This window comes from Corvus moneduloides, chromosome 4 (assembly GCF_009650955.1).
Source record: "Corvus moneduloides isolate bCorMon1 chromosome 4, bCorMon1.pri, whole genome shotgun sequence".
NCBI lineage: Eukaryota > Metazoa > Chordata > Aves > Passeriformes > Corvidae > Corvus > Corvus moneduloides.
Window position 1 is genome coordinate 26,305,271 of NC_045479.1, and position 27,590 is coordinate 26,332,860.

General features: G+C 44.0%; 1 protein-coding gene across 5 annotated transcripts in view; it reads left to right on the forward strand.

Annotated features, from left to right (window-relative positions):
* Positions 1-27,590, forward strand: part of GRIN2B (glutamate ionotropic receptor NMDA type subunit 2B) — a 241,249-nt gene that overhangs the window by 91,054 nt on the left and 122,605 nt on the right. For all 5 annotated transcript variants that reach the window (XM_032105854.1, XM_032105853.1, XM_032105856.1 and 2 more), the window contains exon 4: positions 10,716-11,314. In XM_032105854.1, the coding sequence (XP_031961745.1) occupies positions 10,716-11,314 (599 nt within the window). The remainder of the gene's footprint in view (positions 1-10,715; positions 11,315-27,590) is intronic.

Sequence of the window (27,590 nt, forward strand, 5' to 3'; positions counted from 1 at the left end):
TACAAAACTGAAACTTGTATCACCCTTATTGCAAAGTCAGATGGACCAATTCCCACTTCCAGATCCTCTTCATCAAATCCTGAGGAGTGTAAATGTTCATGTGCTTAGATCATGGAAGTGGATAGAATGGTCCTTACAGCACCAATCACTGTTGCAACCATGAATACGAAGTACTTCAGGAACTGTGGAGAAGATTTCTGCAAGTCTCCTGTGGGCCAGTCTTTTACCAAGAACAACTTCCAGTTCCTTGGAGTTCAGAAATGGCTGTTCTGTCAATAGGGAGTTTGCCACAATTTCAGTCTCAGTCTCGTAACAACAAGAGCCCTGAAAAACAGCTATTAATCATCAGGGCAAAGAAAAGGAATGGAAGAGCTCTGATCCCAAACAAAAATAATAGAAAAAAAAAAAAAATGCAGCAGCTGTGGATTTGGCAGAAGATCCTGCATATGTTTGGATGGGCATGTGTGCATGCAGGAGACTTCATGTACTTGTGTTTTTATCTGTAAAGCTGTAGAAAACCTCTTATTGAGTTTTTGAGACTTAATAGATGGGAGCTCAAGAAGATTTGAGAAGGGAGCTTCTTTTCAGTCTAGTATCTGTGTAAATAACTCCATTGGTCTCAGAGTTTCCTGTGGGGATGAGGAGAATCAATAGTCGTTTAAAACTTTGTGAATCAATTTGATAAGCAAGACAGACATGACAGCAGCTTCCCAACAGGGGCACTCCTCAGTGGTTGATCAGGAAGGAGAGTGGGTAGAGAGAAGGTAGGTGCTGTTTTCATTCCTCCTGGAGCACAAGAAGTAACTAACTATGGCCAATGCAAGCTCTAATGGGGATCAGGTCTTTCAAGCATTTTGAAATCCCTATTGATTGTTTCAGCCAAGGACTCTCACAACACGCTTCAGTGATACCAGTAGCTTTCCAGAGCAGGGGCTTAATCCAGAGGCCTGGTCCATTAGGTCAGGAACCCATCTTCTCCTCAGACCTGCAGAGTTCCCAGCTAGATCTAATACCAGAATAAGGGTCACCAGGATGGTGCAGGCTGGGATTTGAACTAGTTAGCTCTCCTGATTTGGCAACTCTACTGGACACGAGCTGGAGTTTCCACACAGTGCTGATGAACAGATGCCTTAGGGCCAGTGCATGGTTTCTGTGCCTCCTGTTGCCTGGTGCAGACATACACATTCTGTGCTACTGAGACAGCTGCATGTCAGCAACATGTCCAAACAAAAATGGACCAGAGTACTGTTTCTTCATTTTATGCCCAGATTATTTCATCCTGTTCTGAAAGTATAAGGCAGGGGGTAAAATCCCTCTTAAAGTAAAACCACACAGAGCTGCCTTCTTGCCCGGTATACAGAGCAATGATTTGACATTCCTCCTGTTCCAGCCCTTGCTGTAAAACACAGGTTGGAGTGAGCTGAGGTGAGTCAGGTTTGGGAGAGCTCAAGGCAAGAAGGAATTGTACTCTGAACAAGTAGCACCTCCTTTCCAAAGTGATGGAATCTGATCAGGAGGGTGTGATGGAGGGAATTGTGGATATTGACGGACTCAGAAAGCTGTGAGTATGAAATGGCTGAATGCTTACTCCGAGGCTCAGGAGGAGAAAACGTGGGCTCACTTCTTTCTGAGTGGCCCCTCAGTCCCTCTCCCCTTCCCGAGCATCTTCGCAGTCCCAGCACGCTGTCGGGGGATGAGCCCCGCGCTGTGATTTGGGTAGTGGCGTCCAGCCCCAGTTTTCGCAGCTCCTATACCGACGGGCCAGGCCGTGCCGTGCCGTGCGGTGCCGTGCGGTGCCGTGCCGTGCCGTGCTGTGCGGTGCCGTGCCGTGCCGTGCCGTGCGGTGCCGTGCCGTGCTGTGCGGTGCCGTGCCGTGCCGTGCCGTGCGGTGCCGTGCTGTGCGGTGCCGTGCCGTGCGGTGCCGTGCTGTGCGGTGCCGTGCTGTGCGGTGCCGTGCTGTGCGGTGCCGTGCCGTGCGGTGCCGTGCCGTGCCGTGCCGTGCCGTGCCGTGCGGTGCGGTGCCGTGCCGTGCTGTGCGGTGCCGTGCCGTGCGGTGCGGTGCCGTGCCGTGCCGTGCCGTGCCGTGCCGTGCGGTGCCGTGCCGTGCCGGGCCGTGCCGTGCTGTGCGGTGCCGTGCCGTGCTGTGCGGTGCCGTGCCGTGCCGTGCCGTGCCGTGCCGTGCCGTGCCGTGCCGTGCCGTGCGGTGCCGTGCCGGGCCGCAGCGCTGGCGGGCGCGGTGCGGTGCCTCCCGGCGGCATGCCGGCGATCGGAGCTTGCGGCCGCGGCGGCATTTCGTGTGCGCTGTTGCCAGGGAAACTGCTCTGCCGAACTGGGACCAGAGCGGTGGGGCAGAACAGGTTTCCACCTCTCTCTCTCTCTCTTTTTTTTTTTTTTTAATTTATTTTTCCTTTGGGGTATACTCAGAACATCAATAATGACTCTCTTAGAGAAGAGGCAGCCAGGTATGAGGTAGTGGGAAATGTGGAGTCCGTGCAATCTAGTTAGAACTCAGCTCTTGGTTTTGTCCACTTGCTAGAGCTCTCCTGTTTTAAGTGAGTGTTTTGCTTTTCCTTCGAGTAACAGAATCGCCTATTTACTGCTGTCCAGGATGGATGAGGCTGAAGCCTTTTATTGCTCCTTGCCTTAAGGAAAGCAGAGGGCACATCTACACAGACTTTGCCTTCAGCTGCTTGCTCATTTGTACTCTAAGGCAAGCCAACTCTGATCCAAAGGGTATGAAAGTTATATCAATGCATTACAAATTATCTAAACTGGTTAATAATGCCAGCCTATGAGAACAGATGAAGCCCTGGCACAGTATTACTTTAAACTGACTACCTTACTTCAGCTGTGGTCAGTCCGTCTTAGAGCATAGGCAGAGCCAACTTCTCTCTGCCCATAAAGGCTGACTAGACCTTGGCATCATCAGGACTGGAGGTGCCATCTGTTAGGACAGGGAAAACAACTAACAGCTTAGCCTGCAGAAGGTTAATGATTAAATAAGCAAGACAGAATTTGGGAGAAAAGGGGTATCACTACTTTATGAGACAGAAGAGGAATAGAGGCACTTAACAGACATGCTCTGACCTGTCCACAGCTGGACCATGGTGAGAAGATATCTTAAGCTCCTGAGAGGCTCAGGGGACATTGGATGCAATGCTGAACTTCGAGGAGTTATCTAAATTGACTCTGTGAACCTTTGGAGGTGCAGCTTATATTAAGGTTTGCTCATAATAAGAAATCAAAGGTATACTTGATGAAATGGAAGATCAGTTAATTTAGAAATGATTAAAAGAAATAGTATTTCACCCAGGATAGTTGATTTGAGAAATTTATTCAATGACATCTTGCCAAACACTGTGACTGGACTTTTTAAAAAGTGCTGGATAGTTTTATGGCTGCTATTGATTAATAAGGCTATACCAATGACATCCCATTCAGCTTACAGTCAAAATTCAGTCCTTAGTCTGGAGGGTAAGACAGCCAGGAAAGAAGAGCCAGGCAAACACCATGATGTAATTGGAAGGATGAGTAATGGGGCAGTCTGACTTTCATCTGTTTTGGGCTGGCAATGTCAAGATACTAAGCCAACCTAGTGGGCTTCTCTGAGTTGGGACAGGGAAACTGGTCCTGGGCTGTCTGAATTGCCAGCATGGCATAATGTCACCTGGTGGGCGGAATCTACCCAGCGTGGCCAGTGGTCTAATCCATCCATGTACTCTCATCAAACAAGGAAATACACACCTACAGAGGTGAAAATGGAAATGTAACAATCCTGGTGGGAAAACTGTTTATCCTGGCAGCTTGCTAACTGCTGTTTCTCCTCTGTGGAAAAATGCTGTCGTCTATGTATGATGCCCTAAGAAGCTGGTACAGCATACCATCATATATTAGCCTGCTTTTACCTGTCATTGTTTATAAAACTCACAAATGTCACCCTCTCTTTAGCCAAACAACTGAATTTCTCTGGATTGTATATGTCAGACAATGGCCTTGGTATGTCTGACTCTTTCATCTTTTTTATTAACTGCATGTGGTATGGAGGGAAACAATACCCAAGATCAAGATTACAGAATCTAGGTTATCTTGTGTTTCCTCTGTTGCAAAGTCTTTTGAATGAATTATTTCTGCAGAACCTTAAGTGGAAAGTGGAAATCACTTAGTTGTTTTCAGCCCTTGAGTCATCTTTAATTGGAGACTTTTTTATTGCAGCTCTCAAGAACTCCTTGGTGCTGGAGCACTTGGACTGTTGCCCCTGGGTTAGGGCTCTGCAGCAGATCTGTTTCCACTGCTACAGAGAGATTAATGTCCAATCCATGACTGGGATCTGTGTATACAATGATATTTATATGTGTAGTTACTGTCATTATACATGTGAATTTGGTATATTTGTTATCATTTACCAGGGTAACAAAATTGAATTATGCTAACAACTCTAGATTCTTTGTCGCAATTAGTAGCCATCAGGAATTGTGGCTTCCAGAGAAGACCTAGAGAGTTGACAACCATTCTCCTAATTAATTTATCACAGTATATCCTGTCTTCTATCAGCAGAGACACCGAACTGGGTCTCTTGCTACCACTCATCCACCAATTTCCGTAACCATCATGTCTGAGCTATGTATCCTTCTGTCAAATAAGTCTAGTGTGTTCAGTAATTATTGCAAGAACAAGGGAGGGAACTGATAAATGATATGGTTATATAAACCACATTTGTGCATCTAACAAATTTGAACTTCCCACTGATAGTACATTTCCAGGGCAGCTTGCAGGATTTTCACTAAGAACGATTCACTCATCAGTGAATCAGAACATGGGAAAAGGATTGCAGGAGGTCATCTGCTGTGCAAGCCAAAATCATTAGTAACCCAGGGAACCTATTTCAGTAAAACACGAAAGTTTTTGAAATCCTATTAAATAGTATCAACTAGGAGAGTCATTAGGAAATGACACAATCCAACGTGCTCCAACTGTATGTTGAGTAGGTTTTGCTGTGAATGTATTTGTGGAAATGTGAGTGTGTATGTGTGTAAGAAGCAGAGATGCTGTTCTAGATGCCAAATATGAGTGTATATGTGTGTGTGAGATACAGAGATTCTGTTTTAGATGCCAATTCCACCAGGAGGACGTAATATTAGGTCTGTAGTGTCACCATGTTCTCATAGTCCCTAGTGCGAGCATTCAAGAAAGGACTCACACAGCATGATACAGCACGTAATATAAAAGCCAGAGTTTTATTGTATTGAGTTGTTGAAAACTAAATAAAAAAATTAAATTTGGAGAGAAAAAACCAAACAGACAGAAGATCCTGACTGTAGGCTAGCCCGAGGCAGTAATGGATTTGTGGTAAGATAAACAGAAGTAAATGAACACTTAAGCAACAAAGATCCTGATTTCCTGTCAGATATGTTATAACAAACGGGACTCAGACATATAGAAAACTTAATTACAAGACGTTGAACTGTTGTGGCATTTTCCATCATGAGCAGTAAAACTCCCAGTGAATCAAGTATCCCACCAGGACAGTGACAAATAGGTACACAGTGGTGGTTCAGTTTTGAAGAAAAGAAATACATAGGTAGGGAAATGAAAGCCTGTGTTGTCCCAGAAGTTATTTGCTGCTAGCTCACTCCTTTTTGCCCCCCTTGCCCCCCCAGTTGTGTGGTAAACAGGACTGAAATCCAAACAAGAGGAAGCCCTGTGTAATCTGGCTGTTGGTTGCAAATCAAAGACTAAAGACACATGAACAGCTTTTCTTCTAAATCAGGAAAATGAGAAGAGGACTTTGGACAGTGATAGTGGCCTGAATCATTATGATCTGATAGGATCCCCTCTGCAAGCTGGAAAGGAAGGGCAGACCCCAGTTGTTGAATTATGGCTGCACAGGAAGCTTAATGAAGCAGCAAATGGGGTTAAATACACAGATGTTCCCAAAAGCCTAATAAAAAAAGGGCTACTACCCTGGCAGCACAAACTGTATTTGTCCTGCACGTCTGGAGACAGCAGACTAGGCCATTTTGCAATGACATGGTATATTTCTCAAAATCTGAGAAGCAAACAAGTGCTCTGGACTTGCTCCTTTCTCAAATTCCTTGTGCATAACTTGACACACCTGGCCTTTGTGGGGTCTGGCACTTTGAAGCTAAAGGAGCTTGCCACCAGTAGCAGAAATGTGTTCATGGACCAGCCAGCAGATCATGGAGCTACAGAACCAGATTACATTCAGGCTGCACAGAGGAAACATAGCATGATCATCTCCTCACTCGCCAAGTCAGCAGTCAATACCATGGCTCAGTGGAAGGCTGGCCAGTTCCTCAACATGAGCAGACCACTGCAACTGTTTTTGGGGATCTTGCATTCCCCTGCTTTGTGGATATTTCCCAGTCTGCCCCGAGAAGCAGTTTTGCTCTGGATAGTAAGATGCTGTTTGTAAGGCAGTAACTGCATTTGCTTGCCTGGGGAATCTAGAGTGCCTGTTAGGAAGGAACTTGTGAGAAAAGCTCCCTGGGGACCTCTCCTGCCACATCTGAGGTAAATGGCTTGTTAAATGGCCGTGTTTGGTTTCAAATGGTGCAGCTGCAGGAGAGCTCCTGGGGGAGTCACCTGCAGCCTTTCCAAGGGTTCACATCTTGGGTGAGGTGTGGGTCAGACCTGGCTTGGCTGCAAGTCTGAAGAACTTAGAAGGGTTGGTGATAGTACTTGGTTGTTCTCTGAACTTTGTCCTGCCTCTGCAAACCCTCTTCCATCCACCTAGGAACTCACTAGCCACCGGTCTCCAAGAGGAGGCTTCATGGTGAGTGTGTTTGCACCTTCACCATGTGCAATCCAGCCTTCTTATTTGAGGGGTTAAACGTGCAGGAGGAGGAGGCAATACTTGTCCCAGCATCGGTAAACTCAGAGCAGATTTTCTGTGGGAAGCCATCTGTCAGCTGGGGAGTGGTGCTGTGTCAATTGATCAGCTCCACCTCCAGTTCAGCTCTGCAAACTACAGATCCCTGACCTTGTAGGGTGACACTGGGGGAGTACTGGGATCTCTGGAAATACTGAGATCCTGTAATGGAGCCTCTGCTCTTTCAGACTCTTTTCAGACAAGGCAGCATCTTGCTGTCTCTTGCAGCAGGTAACTATGGAAAGCCTGAGCTTGCAGGTGAAAGGGCTGTAGGAGAAAGACAAGCTTTTTCCTGTAGCCAGGGGATTGTATTTCACCTGGATGATGTGCAATGTAAGGGACTTCTGATTAAAACTCGACCTATCCCTATCCCAAACTTAAATCTGTCTCTCAGTGGCAATGTTGAACCATGTTTTGGCTGTTTCAAGGTAAAAAAGGTGGAGAGTGTGAAATTTCGTCAGGAGAAAAATAGGAACTTACAGTGTTCTGTAAAAACCTGTAATGTCTGGAAGGGTAAAATACTCCTTTTGGTTTTAGACTATAATAAAGCAATAATGATTCTATAGGGTATATGTGTGTAAAAATGGTAAAACCTTCTTAGATTTAGCTCCTAATTTAAAAACTTTCACTGTGACACCACAGTGAAGTCAAATTCATGCTCTGTCTGATAGCCCCGCTGTTCTGTATCTGTTCAGCTCCTTCTCTTTTTCCTTGACTTTCCATTAGGCATGCCCAAAAACAAGGTTGGGAAGAAAATTGTGGCTTTTGGACATTTTTCTTAGTTCGCTTTTTGTCCCCCCAAAAAGGTGGTGGCTGAGATTTCTATCCTGCTCTATCAGCAATTTCTCCTGATTTATTATGAGAGGGACACTTTCTTCTATACTGTTGTCTGTCCTTCCTTCTTCACCCCTCTCTGAGTGCTGAGTTGGTTAGGGAATGAAGAACATTTGGCTAGCCCAACTATTGGGGTGATTAAGTGCCAAGAGACATCTTGGCAAACCAAAATCTGGACTGGCTTGCACCTCCTTAATGCTCTCATTTTGAATATAAGTTGCCTCTTCTTGCTGCTTCTGTAATAGAAGTGCCAACAGTTGCTCAAGAGCAATTATTGCATGCACAGCCAAGTGGCCTGTGCTGTTTGATTTAAGGTGGGGTGCTTACATTTCTCAGTGGAGCGGAATTGTTTTGCTGGGTTGTGATAAAGCTGTCTATTTGGTGTATTGATTTTTGATGTTCTGATACACTCTTGTTAGTGAAGAGCTCCGAATTTTCTCCCCGAGTCTTTTGGGGCTGAATTCCCTTCAACAGTTAGGCGGTGCACTCATGTGGAACGAACTGTCAGCAGGCATTTTAGCTTGACCCTGTTTAAATCACCAAGAGGGCATTACTTCCTGCACCTCACTGTCATGCCTACTAACTCCTGAGAGTGTATGTATGCAGCCTCAAAACACTAGTGGATTTACCATCTAGTGTCCCCTATTTGTCACTGAGGAAGTAACCGGACAAGACTTCCAGACGCTGTGTGTCAAATGTTCCTGTAATTCAATAACCAGGCCCTTCAGATCTTGGACTGTCTGCTAGAAATGGTGAAAAATTGCAGTCAGTTCAGAGGCTGTTATGCATAAGTATAGAAAGGCTCCTGCTGAACTTAATATAAAAATAAATACTAGTCATCGGTGTCACTGTCTTGCCTTTTCATGTTGCAGTAAGGCTGAGTCTTCGCACTCTACCATTCAGTTTGCTACAAGTGGCTTTCAAAGGCACTGTGCAATGAAGGGTGTTGGAGATGCTTGTTCAGGCTTTTTTTTGAATTCTGGCAGATTCTGTGACAATAGTTTGATTTTTTTCCTCTGTCTTTTCTAATTTTCTGCATAAGCTTCAAAGACACAAAGTATCTCTTTATTAGAAGAGTAAGTTCTTTTCATGAGTGTAGGAACCCAGAGTGCCGAGAATATTTCTCTGCCTGTTTTTAAGGGTTCTTTCACGTGAGCACAGTTCTGAGAGAAGGGGCTGAATTCCAGTGATAAAAAGTGTGAGATGTTTTCCATGTATTAAGTGGCTCCAGTTGCTGCTCCTGTTTTTTTTTTTTAACTTAACTTGTCTTCAGTTTGTTGCTGTCGTCTTTTCCTTTTTCTTTTTGCATACACTTATTTTTCCACTAAGCAAAGAGCAGCCTTAAGAGAACTTTCACATTGTGGGTGGTGAGCTGTATGGAGGAAGTTTAATCACCAAACCTCGTAATAAAGGCATGGGGATCTGGGAGCAAGGACTCTTTCGTATAGGATGTGACCTGTAGGGAGCTCAGGGAAGAGAAACAAACAGCTTAAGACTGGGTATGGGATCAGACCTTTTTTTTTTTGGTAATTGCTGAGCTATAGCATATTTTGTCAATATAGAAAATGGCTATAGGTAATCAAAACCAAGATTAAAGCATGAATGGATGATTGATTAACTGCATCCCTGCTGAAAAACAGCTTTACCTGCCAGGCTGTAGGAGACTTAATTTGGTAGAGAGCTGTTCTAAATCTGACTATCTTGAGGTAATGTCTTGAGGCACAATGAGTTTTCCCAGGTCTCAAACTCCTGAGTACGTCCTTTTGTATTTCTGGTCCAGTTTTCCAGGGTTATTAAAAGAAGGTGTGGCTGTTCTCATTCCTAAAAGCGGTGCTTGGATTTGGAGAACTTTCTTATTATAATGGAAATCTCTACACAGAGAGATACAATTTAATTCTGCTTTTTTTTTTTGTTTTGTTTGATTTGGTTTGGTTTTTTCTTTTTTATTTTAAAATATGTGGTTGGGTTTTTATGATCTAATCCTACTCCACAAAAGTCAGCAGGAGCTTGCAATTGATTTTAAAAGATAGAAGATAAATCCCTAAGAGAGCATATTGGCAAATACTTTTTTCCATTCCTTTCCTTCATGAATTGGGCAAAAGCAGGGATTTGCATTTTTCTGGATCTGTCACAAATCGAAAGCCTGGTATCTGGTGAAATCCCAGGACAAAGAAGATGTACACCATGCCATTGGAGGGCTGAGATCTGTATAAAACTCCCTTGGAGTCTTGGAGGTTGTAAAGTGGTACATGTTCTGATTTTTGCAAAGATGAACTTAGCATGGTAGAAGGATCTGAGAGCAACACCAGGAGAAATACTGAGCTGACATTTCTGTAAAACATGGTGTCAACAAACCTGATCATAGTTTAGAAATCTCTTTTTTTATTTTAATGTATTTTATGTTATTCTGAGACTGAGCCTTCACAGTTGTAGAACTCTGTGCTGTTGCTCTCTCTGAGAGGAGCTAGCAGTAGAGATTGTCAGAGCTATTTGTATTCAATGCTTTTGCCTACTCTATTTGTACTTTGGTCTGGATACTCAAACTAGAGTGACTGTCCCAAAAATCAGTATCAAAGCTGCTGTGTATCCTGTTTATGCTACATATAAGGTTATGATAATCCTGTGATTAAAGCTCTTAATTTCATGGAAATATTTTGTACATATTTTGTTTTTCTGTCCTCACTTGTGTACCACTTGTTCTCTGTCTGTTAGAATCAGGCCTAACATTTGAAACCTTTAAGTAATTTTGGCAGCCTGCCTTTAAAAATAAAGTAAGGACAGCTGGTCATAAAAAGGGTTTTACTTCTTTCTCACTTGCTTTGCTTAAATTTTAAAAAGTTGAAAATCTTTAAGCTCTGGCCAAGATAGGAAGTAAGATTCTGTGTGCCTACCCCTTTATGCTTGATGGATTGACTAGGAATGCTGTTTATTTCCTTTGACCTATTCTTGTTTTCTTTTTCTCTCTCTTCCTCTCTTTGACTTCCTATTCTAGGATGAGTCATCCATGTTCTTCCAGTTTGGCCCATCAATAGAACAGCAAGCTTCTGTCATGCTCAACATCATGGAAGAATACGACTGGTACATCTTCTCCATTGTCACTACTTACTTCCCTGGTTACCAGGACTTTGTGAACAAGATCCGCAGTACCATTGAGCACAGCTTTGTGGGTTGGGAACTGGAAGAGGTCCTTCTGTTGGACATGTCCCTGGACGATGGGGACTCAAAGATCCAGAACCAGCTCAAGAAGCTCCAAAGCCCTGTTATCCTCCTCTACTGCACAAAGGAAGAGGCCACCTACATTTTTGAGGTGGCCAACTCAGTGGGTCTGACAGGCTATGGTTACACGTGGATCGTGCCCAGCCTGGTGGCAGGGGATACAGACACAGTGCCATCTGAGTTCCCCACCGGGCTCATCTCTGTCTCATATGATGAATGGGACTATGGTCTTCCTGCCAGAGTAAGGGATGGAATAGCCATAATCACCACGGCTGCTTCTGATATGCTATCTGAACACAGCTTCATCCCTGAGCCCAAGAGCAGCTGTTACAACACCCAGGAGAAAAGGATTTACCAGTCCAACATGCTCAACAGGTAAGGGAAAGAGCTAGGCCAGCCTTACAAAAGGGCGGTCAAAGATGACCTCTGATACCAGAGTATTTCTGCTAGGGCATGTGGTGCTTTGGGGCAGCAGGTGGTGTTGGCCAGAACCTGGGCAAGGGGGGGTGAGCTGAGGGTGGGGCCCATGTTGCTGTGCATCATGAGTGCCAGTGTTGTCACCCCCTTAGAAAGCCTTCATACAACACAGGGGGCACGTGAGCATGAGGAAAAGGGATAATGAAGGCATAGTGCAAAAATTTGAGTGTGCCCCTCAATGCACAAATTTTTGCTTTCATAACAGCACTGAACTTCTTGGAGTGTCTTTGCATGAGCAGGTCTGCAACTCTCAAGTGGGTTCTTGCTGCAAGCAGTGGGAATGTTTGTGTTGATGTCTAGAAGGCACCAGCTTCTGTTCCAGGCACTAGCACTATGTGAACAGGTGTCCCTTATGGGTGATGGTAGTGTAACCTATCTGGAATAGTTTCATGGCAACTGTTGTCTGTACACCAAGTGTCCTTCTGCTGAACTACAGGAGAAAAGGAAGTGTAAAGAGATGTGGAGAACTAGAGATGCAAAAAGAGTTAGAGCCATCAACTCTGCTCAGATCCTCCTTCATCCTCGAAGCCTTTAGAGCCCTTGGATGTCTTAAGAATCTGGTTTACCTCAGAGGAGGGCTTGTGCTGTCACCCTGCTCTTTGGCACTTCATTGGCTGTTGTCTGTTGGGTGTTTTGGGCACCATTCTCTCTTGTGTACCTTATGCAGAAAGCCTAGTACCTCGGTTGGAACGGCAGGTTTTTCAAAATTGAAAAGGGTATTTAAACACTGAGAAAACCTGTTTGAATAAACATCTTTTTTGTATCCAAAGTCAGATTTTCCTAAGAAACAGTGCTATGACATCTGTTTAAGGGCATAGAGGAAGCTTGTGGTGGAACAACCTCTAGAACAGCGCTCTGATCACTAAATGTTCCTTTTTGTCCCACATGGAATTTTAGCATGTAGCAAAGCAACCCAGATAATTAGATATGGAATCCAGATGCCCCCTGACCTGCTCAGCTGTCATTGTCCAATGTTTTACACATAAAATCCTTGGATATGTTAGATCCTTTGTGGTGTGACAAGGACAATCCAGGCAGTAGCCATCAGGCCACACCAAGCTCAGTGTCTTTGTTCATTTGTCATGTTGAATCACTGAGCAGTGCAAATGTGATGGATTGGTCTGCATGCTGTGACCCCTTGCTGTCAACTGTCCTAGGCAGATAGGGGTACTAGAGGACAAGAAAGCAGATTATTGCTTTGCCCGAATGCTGGGGACTGTAAGAGAACTTTATTCTTTGGCCCAATAGATTATCCATATTGCTATTTGTTCTTTGTCTCTGTGATCCATTGGCATATTACCAGCTCTTATTGTTTTTACTTCCTCCTCCCTATGCTGTTTTTTTTTCTCTATGTAGACCTTGAAACTACCAAAGGTGCCCAAAGCTTTTATCTCTTTCCTTTCCAGCTAGGCTTAGGGGTAAGGGTTTTTTCTGCTGCTCTTTTGAGTCATCACTGGAATGATTAAGCAGGGAAAATATATTTAGAGTATACAAAGTAATGAGAAGTAACATCAAGGCAGGCTTTTGTTCTACCCAAATGAAGAGGGATTTTGGGGGGAGCTCTATTGTGTCTTTTCAGCAGTTATCTAGAAAACAAAACACTCCCTGCTATGTGATGCAGCATTCTGCAGAGACCTTCTGCTAATGAGTTCTGTTGACACTGTATTAGCCTATGCATAACATCATACCCATATAACTACGCTGCTTCAAGGACCCAACACAATCTCTCTGCACAGCACCTTTTTGCATTGTTTAGAAGTCGCCAGCTCAGAGACTCTTGAGTGTAGATGTGACAGTACTGTTGTGCCGTGTAGATATGCCCTGAAGCCTGGGCACCCCACATGAAAGCAGTTCTTGTCACTTTTGAAGATCCTAGCTTTCTTCTCACCTTCATGGCCCAAACCATGCTGTTTCTGCTCCTTTGTCTGCTTTGGCTACAGCATTCACAGGAATGAGTGCCAGTACGTGTAGATACACCCAGCTTAGTTTGGGTACTGACACCAGTCTCACTGAGAAGCAGAGTCAGTCAGTCTGTGCCAAGCTCTGCTCTGCCACTGTGTAGATGGCTGCAGGCACCTGAGCTAACTCAGAAATAATTATACTTTTGCAGTTACTTGTGAACACAGTGCAAATATTCGCTTTTTCCCACATGGTGCTGGCCTGTGAGGGGGTTCTGACCCTGCCTTCTTCTCCCCACCACCTGCCCATGTTTCCACCCTCTCTGTATTTCCAAGTGAGATGGTTAAAAAGTTTGACTTCAGTGAGTTAGGTGCTTAGTTTTTTATTTAAGTCAAATTACTTTCAGGCACCTTTTGACGTTTAGAAGCTAGTGGTGTCTGAAATAAGCCATTGCTTTTACAAATCCAAGGGTTCAATAGAAATCAGAAGACTTCAAGCTCAGCCTCATGCCAGAAGTCTGTGCAGGAGGAGAGGTAGAGGAGAAGCACAAGATGTGGAAAGAGGCAGTCATGAAGATGTGAGTTCACCTTACTGAGCCAAAACCCACAGAGATTAATAGCTGTAATCTGTGTTCATACCTTCAAGTTCCATTGAATTTGCTGGAATTTACTATGTACTAAGATTTAAACCTCTCCTGCTATGCTTTTTTCTGTCTGGGATATTACAGATTCTGCAGACCTGGCTACTCCATACTTTCCCTAGCCCCTTCCACCTCTTAGGATCCCACAGTACTTGTGCACTGTGCACACCAGGTAGCAGCAATACCTGCCTGTCTGGAACACGGTTTGGCTCATTTTGGACTGGACTGCAGGTTCTGGAAAGCTAATTTCAGCCTTGCTCTGGATCCAGCAATACTATATTCAGCAACCTGCAACTTACAGTTCCCCCTCCACATGCCTACACAGAACAGAGAAATGCATGTACGTGGGCTTGATGTCTGGGGAGACAAAGTGTATGTGTATGTGACCTCAGATAAGGCATCACCCTGTAGCTACTGTTTCAGAAACTCTTGAAGCTAACCCAAAGTGGTCCAATTTACTTCAAATCCATAGCTGGGAGGCAATGCAGTAAAGGAATTTTTCCATTTTATTCTTTGGAGAGTGACACATCCAACTAAAAAAATGTGTAATTTAGTTCAGCTGTGGCACACTATACACTAAGACTGTGAATTAGTCATTTCCCAAGATCTGCCTTTGAACTCTGACCATTTCTTACTTTTTTTCCTTGTCTTTCTAAAAGAGCAGTTGTTCTGAATGCAGCTAAAATCAAATGGTATTGCTCAACAAGGTATCAGTGTTTGATCTGGGTGTATAATGGAGTAAGGAGAAAATGAGCTGAATGTTGTTCAGATTCTCCATATCTTTCCTCCTTTTTACACTGACACTTGTTCATTTTTGCAAGAACTTGTGCAAACAAAGTTTTATTTGAAGTATGGCTGCAAGCACAAAAAGAAACAAGACAGACTGTTATCTAAATGCCATTTCTTGACAAGGTAGGTGTTTGGTCTGCATCTTCTTGTAGCACTAATGGTCTCATAGCAACTGTTTCTGTCTGTTTTGAAACTGGTTCTCTTTTGTGTTAGACTGGAACTGCAGAAGTATGATCACGACCATTGAACATTTTGGATTTTGTCCAATAAGTGAACCTGCTGATGAGATAACTCCACTAAAGAGTAGTAAAATGATACTTTGAGAGAGGTTTGTTCTACAAGGTTTGTTAGTTATCTTTTTGAATGATTTTTGAGGATTTTTTCCTCTAGTGAGGGATTTATCTCAATTTATGCTGATAATAGGCTTAGGTGGTAATTTGGAGTCCAGATATCCAAATGCTGTTTCCCAGTTCAGTTACAGTCTTTAATTCTTTGTTCTATTTGTCATAATTACCTATTCATTTATTCTTTCATTGTCCCAGAAAGAAATCTGGTATGAATATTTCAGTCTACCAAGTTTATAGTTATCCCAATATCTGGTCTTCTGGGCACCCAGCAAAACTACTGTGTGCTCTCCTCTTTTCTACTGAATGAGAAGATCTCAAAGGTTGGGAAAGAAATGCTCAGATAAGGAGTTCTTAACTCTTGGCCCTTCCTAGGAGAGTTGCTAGGCTTCTAGGCATCCTGCAAAGCTCATCTTTTCTTCCTTCACCATGGCTGCTGAGAAGTGAGTGGGCAGAGGTGGATGTGTTTATAGGCAGCCTTCTGCTTATTTCGTTATTTTAATTGATGGGACAGATTTCCTTGAGCTCTGGATTGGTGCTTCTCATTACAGTTTCGAAATGGGAAGAAATAACTAAATGACAGGAGTATTCTTAGGAGTGGAATTCAGAGATGAGTCATAAGAAAGGAATATAATTTCTGGCACGTATTTGAGGAATGGAAGCTCAGCTGTTTGTATGGATATTCACAGTCTTTGGGCTACATAAGCTGTGGTTTTATTGTAGCCTTCAATGAGACCTGGGTTCTTTCTACTTGTTGTCATGGCTGCTTGTGAATGTTGGGCCATAACTACTAGTTTGTTGTTGTAGGGTTACTAATGAGTTCTCCACTGATTGGCTTTAATAGTCTCTCATTTAACACCAGGCTGCACACACCAGATTTCATTTTAATAAAAAGTGCAGTGGAGCATTTGCTTTGGAATTAAAATACAAATGTGGAATTATACCACCTTTGCAAAGAAATACTTTTAGAGGGAAACAAAGTTAAGGTCAATTCTGTACCTCAGATTCTTCAAATAGGCAAACAGCTGGCAAGCTTGCTCAGTGCATTGTTTGGACTTGACACTTCCACTCTGGGGGAAGTAACATTCATCTGTAGCTTTACCTTGCCAAACAGATAAGAAATGCAGAAGAACCTTTGATGAGTGCTTGGAAACTGTTTTCCCTGAAACAACCAAGGCAAGCTCTGTTCTCACATGGCTGCACTTCCCTAATAGAAACTAGGATTTTCTGGGCTTAGATACCTGAACAGCGAGTCAGTGAGCAGAGAAAGTTCTTGCAATTGGGTTGTACAAACAAATTGCTTCCCTGGAAACTCAAGACCATATGGGCTGTACATATCCCTAAAAAAGTGCAGTGCTCCTTCAGGGTATTGCGTCACCCTGATACCTGTCAGCAGCACCATGCCCATAGCACCCTGGACCTGCTTTCTCCAGGTCAGTGCCAAGGACAGTGCCCAGGAAACACCTTTCCTTGTTTCTCTGGTCTCTCTCAACCCACCCTCCTGCCCTCTCCTCTCCAATCATGGCAGCCATCGCCTTCCAAGTCAGACACAGGGGTCATCATATGTCATTTGCAGGTACTGCCATGGAGCCACTCTGTGTTGTGTCCTAGTTGAGTGGGCCATGCACCTTCACATGGTGCAGCTGGGGAGCTGAGGGCAGGAATGGACAATGGGCCATTTGCATCACTCTTTCTTAATTCACAGGTTTGTCGAGTTACCCTCATACTAAGAGACAGGAGCCCTGTCTCACTCAGTTTGGCAGGGCTACATCTCCCTGCATGGCAGCTGGCTGGGAAGCCCTGCTCCAGCCCTTGAATCCTGTGGTGCTCCAGTTGTGGGAGGCACAGTGCTGGGACTTGCTTCTTATGCTGGGGAGGTGGTGAGAGAAGGTGTAAGTGGCATGTTCCCAAGGATGCAGAAATTGCCCTTTTCAGAAATTTGGAGGGTGAGGAGGCGTATGTAACTTTTGACCTTTTGGAGCCTTTAAGCCCATGTCTTGTTAGCAGCTGATTATGTTCCCTCTGGTTGGTGTGTCCTGCTGCCATCAGGCTGGTGCAGACTGGCAACATGTGGCCTGAGCGCTGGTGACAGATTAGAGATCCCTGCTGCTGAAATCTGCTTGTTCCTGTCACTGCTCCAGCAGCAGCTGGAGGCTGGGGCTGGCCTGTACCTCCTGCCTCTGTCAGGGTCTCTCTGCCTCCCTGCATCCCTTGTTGTACGTCATTCAAGTCTCTGTTCGTGCATACTGCCATCTCTTTTTTCTGCCCCGGTCTTGCATGTCCTATTGCATTTCATTTGCCCTGTGTGCATTGCAGTGGTGCAGTGCTGGTGAAAGGTGCTGGGTTCGTTGGTTTGGGGCTACTGGTTATTCATGATACCTGGTCAGGAGGTGAACAGTTGTGTACCGCCACATCTTGGAGGAAGTGTTGACTTCCTCTGACTCCTTGTTTTTCTGTCACTGGAGGGGAATGCTGAGGGCAGTTTGTAACATGCTCTTGATCCAAACCTCCCCCATACAGGCGGGCTGCTGAGGGTGCCTGATACAGAAGGGCAGCCTGCATCTGGCTGTCCTTGCTCTGCCCAGCTCTTAAGCAGTACTGCTTGGGCAGTGGGAAGCACAGCTGTCCTGCAGTGGAAGGTCAAATGTCAAACTAACTTGTATGCTAGTAGGATACTGGAGATCGCTGGCTTCTCGGTGGGAGTATATGATGGCACAGCAAAAATGTTTGTTCCTCAGCAGGCACCACAGGGTGCCTTAGTCCTGCATAGCTGGGATTTGTCAGCAAGGGAGAGGAGGCACTTGTTCTGAGTGGACGGTTGGGTGTTTCACCCTCTTTGCAATTAAAATAGGATCACAGAATCACAAAATATTCTGAGTGGAAGGGACCCACAAGGGCCATTGAGTCTAACTCTTAAGTAAATGGCCTGTGCAGGGATTGAACCTGCAACCTTGATCTTGTTAGCACCTTGCTCTAACCAACTGAGCTAATAGAAGGGTTCACATAAAGTGGTGGGTTTTTGGCAAGAGTTATCTTTTGATTAAAGGACATACCCTTTCATAAACGCCTCCAAAATCCACCAGCTGGGAATGAATTTTGGTATGCACCATCAGTTTCCAGATGGGAAAATGTCCATGTTCTGCTTCCAGCCCTCTGAGACATCTTCTGCTCTGCAGCCAAGTCCAATTAGTGCTAATACCGTGGCAACTTCACTTGCTGGTGACAATATGTTTAACGTGTGCCTTCAGACTCTCTCCACTCCTCATGGAAAATGAGTCAAAATCCTCCCCTCTGTGGTGGAGCTTTGAAACCACAAACCCAGCTCTGGCTACAGTTTAGCACCAGCTACGCCATTGCTGATCCTGCTCTGATCACAAAATGCAGTTAGGGCGCTGTGGGCTTTAAAGCGCCTCAGGGAATTTGAAATCCTGCTTTAGCAGAGCAGCAGAGGGAAGGTGAGAAATACCCTCTTTCCTTCAAGAACTGGCTTGATGGGGCAATGGATATTTTCTGGCTTGCACACCTGCACACTGATGGCTGGCCATATGTGGCTTCATCACTGGCACCTATCAGGAACATGTGCATTTTTTTTTCCTTTCTGATAGAAACGTAGGGTTTTTTTTTTGGTTTTTTTTTCTTCCCCCCCCTCTCCTCCCCTCAGACTTAATGTTCTTACTATCTTTCAAGTTTTTAAAAATAGGAACTGCCATGTTGCTATGGCTCCCTGTGCAACTCTGGAGCAGCTTTTTCTTCTCTTTGATGCAATTTGGGTTCACAATTCGGTTTGACAAGACACAAGACACCATTGCTGCTTGCACCTAGTGCTCCCTCCTGGAAGGCGGGGGTGGGGGAGGCATGACAGCCTTTGTGTTGTTAGAAATTCACTAAAAAAAAAGGAAAAAAATTAATTTAGGTGACCTTTCTTGGAAAAGAGTGGAGGTATTAACCCTGGTATGTCTGGGATGAGATTTTTTAACGTTCTGCAGTTTTAACACTGTTCCTGTGGTTTAACTTTCAATGGGGTGTTCTTTTCCCCTTTCTGTCCTACATGCTTGTGTGATGGAGCTGAGCCCTGTCAAACAGCTGCCTGCTCCCCTGCAGAAGCACCTGCTGTTCAGTGGCTTTTGCCATCTATGCTTTGTCCAAGAGATTGTGCGTGGTCAAGTGCTTTTCTGAATTGAGGCTTAGAGCACTCCTGACTAGATGCTGCCGATGAAATTCCTTTCAAAATCATTGCTTAATTGCTTAAAGGGTTACTTGAGTCTTGTACCCACATTTTGGGAAAATGTGGATCTGCATACCTGTGGGGCAGCTGAATACTTATCTGAAAGGGACCCAACCAAATTTTGCACAGGTAACAGGTTTTGAATACCTGTTACCTGTGCAGAATCCAGACCTCCCTCTGCAGTGCACAGACCTCTTCACTGGCCTATTTTCAAGTAGCAATAATTTTTAAAGTACATTTTGTTTTACTTTGCAAATTTTATTTTCACTCACAGTCCAAAGGTGAGCATTTTTTGAAAAATCTGAGCAAAAAATCCCTGTTCATCCAATTTTGAGTTAAGAGAGTGTGAAATTTATGAATTTGTTCTGCTTTCAAATAATTAGCCAGCAGTGGGATTTCTGTTGGTGTGGACAAATAACTCAAAGCTAGCTTCACTTCAAACTTCAGGCTTGCACTGTTGGACATGGGATTCCTGCTTTGCTAAGGTTAGAAAATGTGATTTTGAATATAAACATTTGAGGGTGATGTATGTTACCTTAGTGTAATTTTTTTTGTATTGGACATTCACTGTGCACTATATTTCTTGAAGTATTTGAATGAAATATAATCTAGAAATGTGGTATTTAAAAAGCTTGAATGTGAGTGAAATAATAACAAAGAAAATAGAAATAGCAGAGACCTGTCAGCTTGCTCAGTACACCCTGCTCTATCATTTCTGCAGCATGTTCTCTCCTGATTTAAGTAATAAAAATGTCCCTACTCAAGCCTGCAAGCACCTTAATATAAGATGAATATTAAAATCTAACCATAGTTGCCCTTGAAATGATCAATCAGGCTGAATGCTGCCAGCCATCTTCATGCAAAGAAAGCTCTTTTCCACCCCTGTGGAGAGATTTCTGAGCTTGTTATATCACACCAAACAGGTCTCTATACCTGTCTTGATTGAATAAAGATGCTAAGGTGATTAGGCCTCCCCTTTGCCGTAGTGTACCATGAGAAATGGTGGAAAACCAGCTGTGGTGAACTTAGTGATGGTCTTTGTTAAGGATCTGGAGAGACAGCAGATAATCAGACGAAGAGGTCACCCTCTTGATGGTGTGGTCATGGTGGAAGAGAGCTGCCACAATGGACTGAAAACCCATGAATCTCTGGAGCGTGACAGTGGCTAAAAATGCACAAATGCTGACTCAATGCTGGCTTTTTTTCTGGTTTTGGAAGCTGTATTAAAACAAGATGGAAATGAGTTTTCAGTGTCTTGCCCAGTGTTCTTCCCTGTATTATTAGTGTCACAAATGAAATAATTTTTCAGCAAGATGGCTACCTCCAGTAGCAGCGTCAGCATCTTGCATTTATTTATGACAGGCCGTAGCATCTTTTATCTGCAGTTCCAAAGCACTTTACAAAGTAGAAAGGGATGGCTTAATTCACCACAAAAATTCAGCCATCTCTGGGGCGAAATAGAGCAACTGTTTAACAGAATAGAGTATGAAGTAGAGATGAATACTGCACCTTTGCTGGAGCTGCACGAGGAATTTCAGCTGGCAGAATGAATTTACTAGAGGTGGATTTTCGCCAAGACATTGGGGGTGTTTAATGAGCACAAGATATTAGCAGCAGTGCCATACATGCCTCTCGTGTGGCTGTGCAAAGCAGGCAGCCAGCAGCTCCAGAGGTGGTTTCAGGAAGGAGGTTAGCAGCTTTTCCAGCGTGCAGACTTCAAGAGCAAATGATATCTAATTTCAGTGACCTCCTTCATTCCAAGAGCATGACATGTTTTGAGCTGATTTATCTAGATTCTACATTGATTATCTGCATATTTGCCCTGGAGACAGCCCTGGGCAGAGGGAGATGTCCAACAAGGCTGCTGCATACCTGCCACTGGTTACAGATGAGCGATATCCAGAACTGGATGGGGAGCAAAAGGGTTGATGGCAATGAAACTCTGAGAGGATGCAGCCACATGGGTAATAGATGTCATATATAAAATATGGTCCTCCCAAAAGCTTTCATTGCCTTCTTCCCTCTTAATGTGTCACTGACAGATTAGGCCCTGTGAATGACATGAGATACCTCAAACAGATTGCTGCAAGCAATGCTTTCCACCTTCTTCGCAAAGATGCTGATGTTGTCCTTCTGCATCTGAGTGGTGACGTAGGGCATGGTGAGACCATACAAGAGCTGATGCGTAAGCCATGACAAAATGCTCTTCAGCGTCACCAAGGGACTGTGAAGACTTTGAGGTGCAAAATACAGATGCTTACAGCCTCTGAATAAATCTGAACATCGAGCAGCTGCTCTTCAGTATGCCTAGTATGTATTCATGTCAAAAAGCTGTTCTGCAGGGCAGCGTGAGATATTAGGCTTTCCAGCATTTGACTTGCCCAGAATCCAGGAAGTGCAGCAGAACCATTATTTCAGAATTCTGCATGCTCTGCTGCCTTTGTCTCAGTTTCCTTTTCCTTTCCTTTCAGGCACGTAGCTGAGATATTAGGGGGCTTTACTTGGAGATCTGTTTTGGTTTTAATGTAGCTTTGAGAAGGAGAAGGTCTTGCTTTTTGCAAATGTGAGACTAGAGGTCAGATGAATCATAGAATAACAGAATGGTTTGAGTTGGAAGGGACCTTGAAGATCATCTAGTTCCAAGCCCCCTGCCATGGGAGGGACATCTTCAGCTAGGCCAGATCGTTCAGAGTCCCATCTGACCTGGCTTTGAACATCCACAGGGATGAGGCATCCTCAGCTTCTCTGGGCAACTTGTTCCAGTGCCTCACCCCCCTCACAGTAAAGAATTTTTTCCTAATACATAATCTAAACTTAGGCTCTTTCAGTTTGAACCCATTCCCCCTCATCCTGTCACTGCACGCTCTTTTATATCGTCTTGCCTCATCTTTCCTGTAAGTTTCCTTCAGGTACTGAAAGGCCACAATTAGGTCATCCCAAAGGCTTCTCTTTTCCAGATTGAGCAAACCCAATTCTCTCATCCTTACTTCACAGGAGAGGTGCTCCAGGAAATGCCCTGGAGGTGGCACCAAGCCACAGTTTCTCTGGTGGCTGTGGAAAGATGATAGTTCTGGAAAAGGCCCCAGTTTGACTGTCTAGAGTGAGAAGTTTACTTAATTTACTGATTTGTATTTTTTTCTCCAAGCAATTTTGCATGGAAGGCTCAAGTTTGAATTGACGAAGGCACAAGCTTTGCAATGCTGTGAAATTGATTCGGAATAGTTTATTATAGTTCCATGAAATTGCTTAACAAGAAAGTTTGGCAGAGTGAGGGAGCCAGATGAGAAAAGCATGGCACTTCCAACAGTGGGTGGCACTGGGAGTACCATGTAAGCCAGTAAGGAGGGTATGTAGGCATTCAGGGGTAGGATTAGCCACAGGGGAGAGGAGAGCTGCCGAAGTGAGAGGCATCCACCAACTTGCATTGCAGATCAGGCTGGTTTGCATTGTTGCTGATTTCGTCCCTTTTTGTCACCCACTTCTGAATCCTCACAAAGCCTGCAGAAGGGATTCTGCCTCTTGGTGCTCAGCTGGAGCAGCTCAGAAACATTTGTTGCAGCCATCAGTTGTCAGTGTGGAAGCAGGTCCCCAGAGGAAGGCACTGACAGAAAGGGAGTGTGGGGATGTGGTGCAGCTGGAGGACCACTTGGGGAAATATAAAGCATCACTGGGCTTGGTTTTAGAGCACTCACTGTGAAGGACATGCAGCTGGTTCTCTAAGTGGAGGGCTGTCGTGACACTGACTTTTATTCCTCTGTGTGGTTTGGAGCTTGCCTTGCCTTTTCAGATGCCACAGGTCAGAGCAGCAGAAGTACCCAAAACCAGGCAGTTGCTTGGATGCTGTGACTTTGGCTGTGGCTATTCTGCTGAAGCTGAGCAGTGGGAACTCCTATGCCAGGAAATCCCTGAACTTCCTCTTGTCACCTGAGAAGTCAAGGGAAAGCAGCCATATAAATTTGTCACATTTGTGACAGAGGTTCATGCTGAAAGTTTCTTTAAGTATCAAAGCAAGCTGTGTGGTAGCACCTAGGGGTCTCCTCTGGAGATGGCTCAGTGACAAACGGTCCTTGGTCTGCTCCCCTCACCATCACAGCAGAAGGGAGGTGTTGGGCTGGTTAAGGAGACAAGCACTGTTGTGCCTCAGGCTATTTACTTAATCATTACACCTCTAGGAGGCTGCTGCACAAGACCGTGGGCCTCAGCACTGAGGGTATTGAGGGTGTTCTCAGTGTTGCTGTAGTCTGGTGAGGTGTCAAGGCTTGGTACCACCAGGGAGCTGTGGAACAAGTTTTTCTCTGGTGGCAAATGCTGGTGGGACTGTGAAAGATGGGGATAAACTGAGACAGGTCTGTTTTACAAGAATGGCTCTCTGGTAACAGCTCACACCTTTACTGATGATGTTTACCTATGCCAAAAAGCTTGTTTTCCTAGTCAAGTCCTTATGCCTTGGTTTTGCCATGTCTGCCACGTATTTCACCACTAAAAACGCTATTTCTTTATGTTCCTTCTTCACGCCAGGAATCCCTTTTTTTCCCCCCCTTTTGTCTTGTCAGCAGGCATAAGAACGGTGGGCTTGTTCTGGCCAGTGGGTGCAAGAGGAAATTTAGAATATATTCTTTGGCATTATTCAGAATCTGTTCTTCTGCAGTGCTTCTATAGAAGGATGTAAATGGTGGGTAGCCAAACAGAGGAACAGGGAGGATGGAACAAGTACTTAGATGTTTGAACTAACAATTTTTTTGCTTCCTCCTCAACCCACTGATCCTAATGGGTTTCCCACTGTTTGCCTGAGAGACCGCTGAGAGGGGTTGGGAGTGGGAGGCCTGTGAGCTTGCCAGATCAACAGTAGTCCTTGCTAATTGACCTTTTATCCTTCTTTTTCAGCATAATTTTTGGGGTAGGCTTGCAGGTTCACATTGTGGAAGAAGAGAACAGGAGGTTGCAGGGGAGGCAATAGCCCATAGGCAAAGCTTATTGCACTGGTATTTCCATGATTCCATGCTCGTGGTGTTTTGCAAACAGCTAGGGATGAACCCATTGCTCTTGTTATCAGTCATGTCCCCTTTGTGTGTCTCTGTGTCCTTCCATCACTGCCATCTTCCATTTTCTTATCCTTCCCTCAATAGGTGATTATTTTCTATAGAAATATTAAATCTTAGCTTAAAACGGAAGAGCCACCCCATTTTTCCTAACCCCTTTCTTTTCCTCTCTTTCATCTTTTCTTCCCATGGAAGTATTTGAAATAGCAGAAGTTCCGGAGAAAGGCCTTTTTTTCCCCTCCCTTTGTGCTTTGGCTCTGTGTCCCTTCTTCATTATATCTTCCCTTTGTTATTTTGTTCTGTCTTCCTCCTCTCTCTGTTTTCTCCCCATCTCTCAACCCTTCTTCAAGGCTGTTTCTTCATTAATATGTTAATTTCTAGCCCAGGAATGCTTCTTGCAGCTCACTGTTCACCAGGGAGAGCCAGAGGAGAGAGCCAGGAGACAGAGAGAAAAGGGAGAGAAAGAACAAGAAAAAGGAGTAAGTCAGTAACTTACAACAGGACAGGACAAGGGGTGTTAGCAAAGGAGAATCTTGCACTGACTGGTGTCATGATGCCAGGGAGAAGAGGATTATCCACAGTTTGGACTGGATTGGTCTTTGTCTGTTGTTTTGACATTTTCAACTTCTGAAGCTTAGTATTAGTAGGAAAAAAAAAGTTGAAAACTAAAGAATCTCTGAACTCTTTTTTTCAAGTAGTGCCTTTTTGGCAATTTCTAAATTATCTTTCCTTCTGCACAGAAGTTTTTTAAACATCAGCTCCTACTCCCACTCCTAAACCCTAATATGGTTTCTTTGTTTCATTTGATGCAAACTTATTGTCTGTATGGTCTTTGCATAAGGCTTTGGGCATATTTTGCAGGCTGAACAAAACCATACCAGAAATTCCCTGAAGGGAGTTTTACCCCAAAAGAAGCTTTCAGGTGAGAAGTTGGGAATGTTTAAGCTGCTGTTCAGGTAAAGAGGTACGAATAAGGACTATAATACTACAGAAGTTATACAGCAGTGAAAATGTTAGGGAACCTGGGGTTAGAAGGAGCATGACAACTGCCATTAGAGACAGGTGTGATGAGTCAAGGTTTTCCTTTCTGCCTCCCACCAGTACAGTTACTGGGTGGAAGGTTGCAAAGAAAGAAGAGGTAGAGGCAGGCACCTCTGCATCATGCACCAGATCTGGGAAGGATGCAGAAACCAACACTATTGCAATTTTGCCCTGAAATTAGGAAACCTCTAGCTATTGTATTTGCTGTTTTATATCTAATGAAGCGAGACCTCTGTCTGTGCTCGTAGTCCTAGGATCGTGATTGCCCAAGCAAATAATTAACAATGCAGCAATGAAAGCCAGTGCTGGGGAGCTGGCAGGGTGGGTGGCTGGAGGTGAGGAAGCAGTTCTGAGGAAGGGCATGTGGTAAAGGAGGGACACAGGAAAAGACAAGCTCTGATACAGTGCTGCAAAACTGGTATGAGCTGGAAGCAAAATAACTGGGGAGGAAAACTCAGGGGGACTGCTGCAATGTTCTGTGAAGCCCAAGGCCCCCGAGCCAAGAGCCTTTCATATATTATGTACACACAAATGTGTCAGAAGAATATTATTTAGGTTGCAAATGCAAGCACTTCAAACAGAAGAAAATGCCAGAATTAAGGCTGCAATCTTAATTTGGCATTCTTGTGTCTATGCATTACAGAGCAGTGGTTTCAGTACAGGTAGGACCCCCGCCTGCCTCTGTATGCAGGATGGGTGACATTTCCTGACTGAGCAGTGATTCAGTATTTTGTTTCCTTTGCCTTGCCTAATGTGTATCTTTAAGCTTTGTATTGTGTCCGCTTTCACAGGCTGCTGAGAATTGAGGATTCTTTGTCTCAAGGCAAATCTGTGGCATGTTAGGCCAGTATCTCATGAAGTTCATGGATTTTCACCCTACTCCTACGAGATGAGAGGACACGAGCTGCTTTATGTAAATCCAGTGTATAGGCGGGGAACTGAGGTGCAGCAAGATTAAGGTCAAAAATGTCTATTAATTTTTCATGGCCCATCTGAGACACCTAGCATCTCATTATTCAAAGTACTGATCATTACAGAATGCTTTCAGTGTTCAAAGCAAATTTCTCTTTGTCTTCAACTCAGCAATTCTTCAATTGCCCCCTGCCAAGTCTTACCTAGGACTGAGCACCGGTTTTCATTGATTTTTTATTAATGTAGAAATACAAATTTGGTGACATACAAGTTATATGGGCTGTTTGTTTATACGCTGTAAAATTGTTTGTTTTGCAGAAATCGTCTTGAACCCAGGAGAAAAGCAAAACAGCCTCCAAACCATTTCCTTTTTTTAATTTTAATTTGAATTATTTCTTTCAATATATTTGAGATGAAACACTGAATTTCGAATTCAAATTAGTTTATGACTTCAATATGCATCTTCCTTTCATTTGAAAAAATGATGTTCAGATTCAAAAGAAGACAGGCTGAATATATGTATATCTTCTTTCAACAAAGTCAAAACTTTATATTTACTGATTTGCCAAAATTGGGGTCTCAGTACAGTACTTATTTTTGTTTGGAATTGCCACCAGACCAAAAAGAGGGGCCAGAGGATTTGTCCAGCTTTTGTTAAACATCCAGAAAGTAGGGTGCACAGATTTAGAGACTGCTTGTGAAAAAGTATGGTTTATAAGATTTTACTGATCTCTTCGCCCTGGTATCCAGTAATAGGATGCATGTGAATGGTTTGAAGCTGTGCCATATGAGGTTTAGACTGGACATTAGGAAGGTTTTCTTTGCTGAGAGGATGGTCAAACACTGGAACAGGCTTCTCAGAGAGGTGGTCAATGCTCCAAGCCTGTCAGTGTTTAGGAGGCATTTGCACTAGATGATTGTTGCTGGTCCCTTTCAACTGAAACATTCTATTCTATTCTATTCTATTCTATTCTATTCTATTCTATTCTTTTCGTACCACCACCCTGCAGAGGCAGGGACAAATCCAGCTTTGCAGTACAACTTTCAGCTGGCTTAGCCATATGATTTTCCTGGTTTTTTTTTCCATTCTCAACCTCTCACTTGATTACTGCCCACTTTCCAAACAGCTAAGTTTGATTCCCCAATTAATCTATCTAGTGCATTCAATGAGACCGGGGTCCTGCAAGAAAAATTGTTGATTCGGGACCGATTCTTAGTAGTTATGCAAAATGGATGCAAAATGCATTCAATTTGGTTGAATAACTATAATGCTGATGTTTTTGCT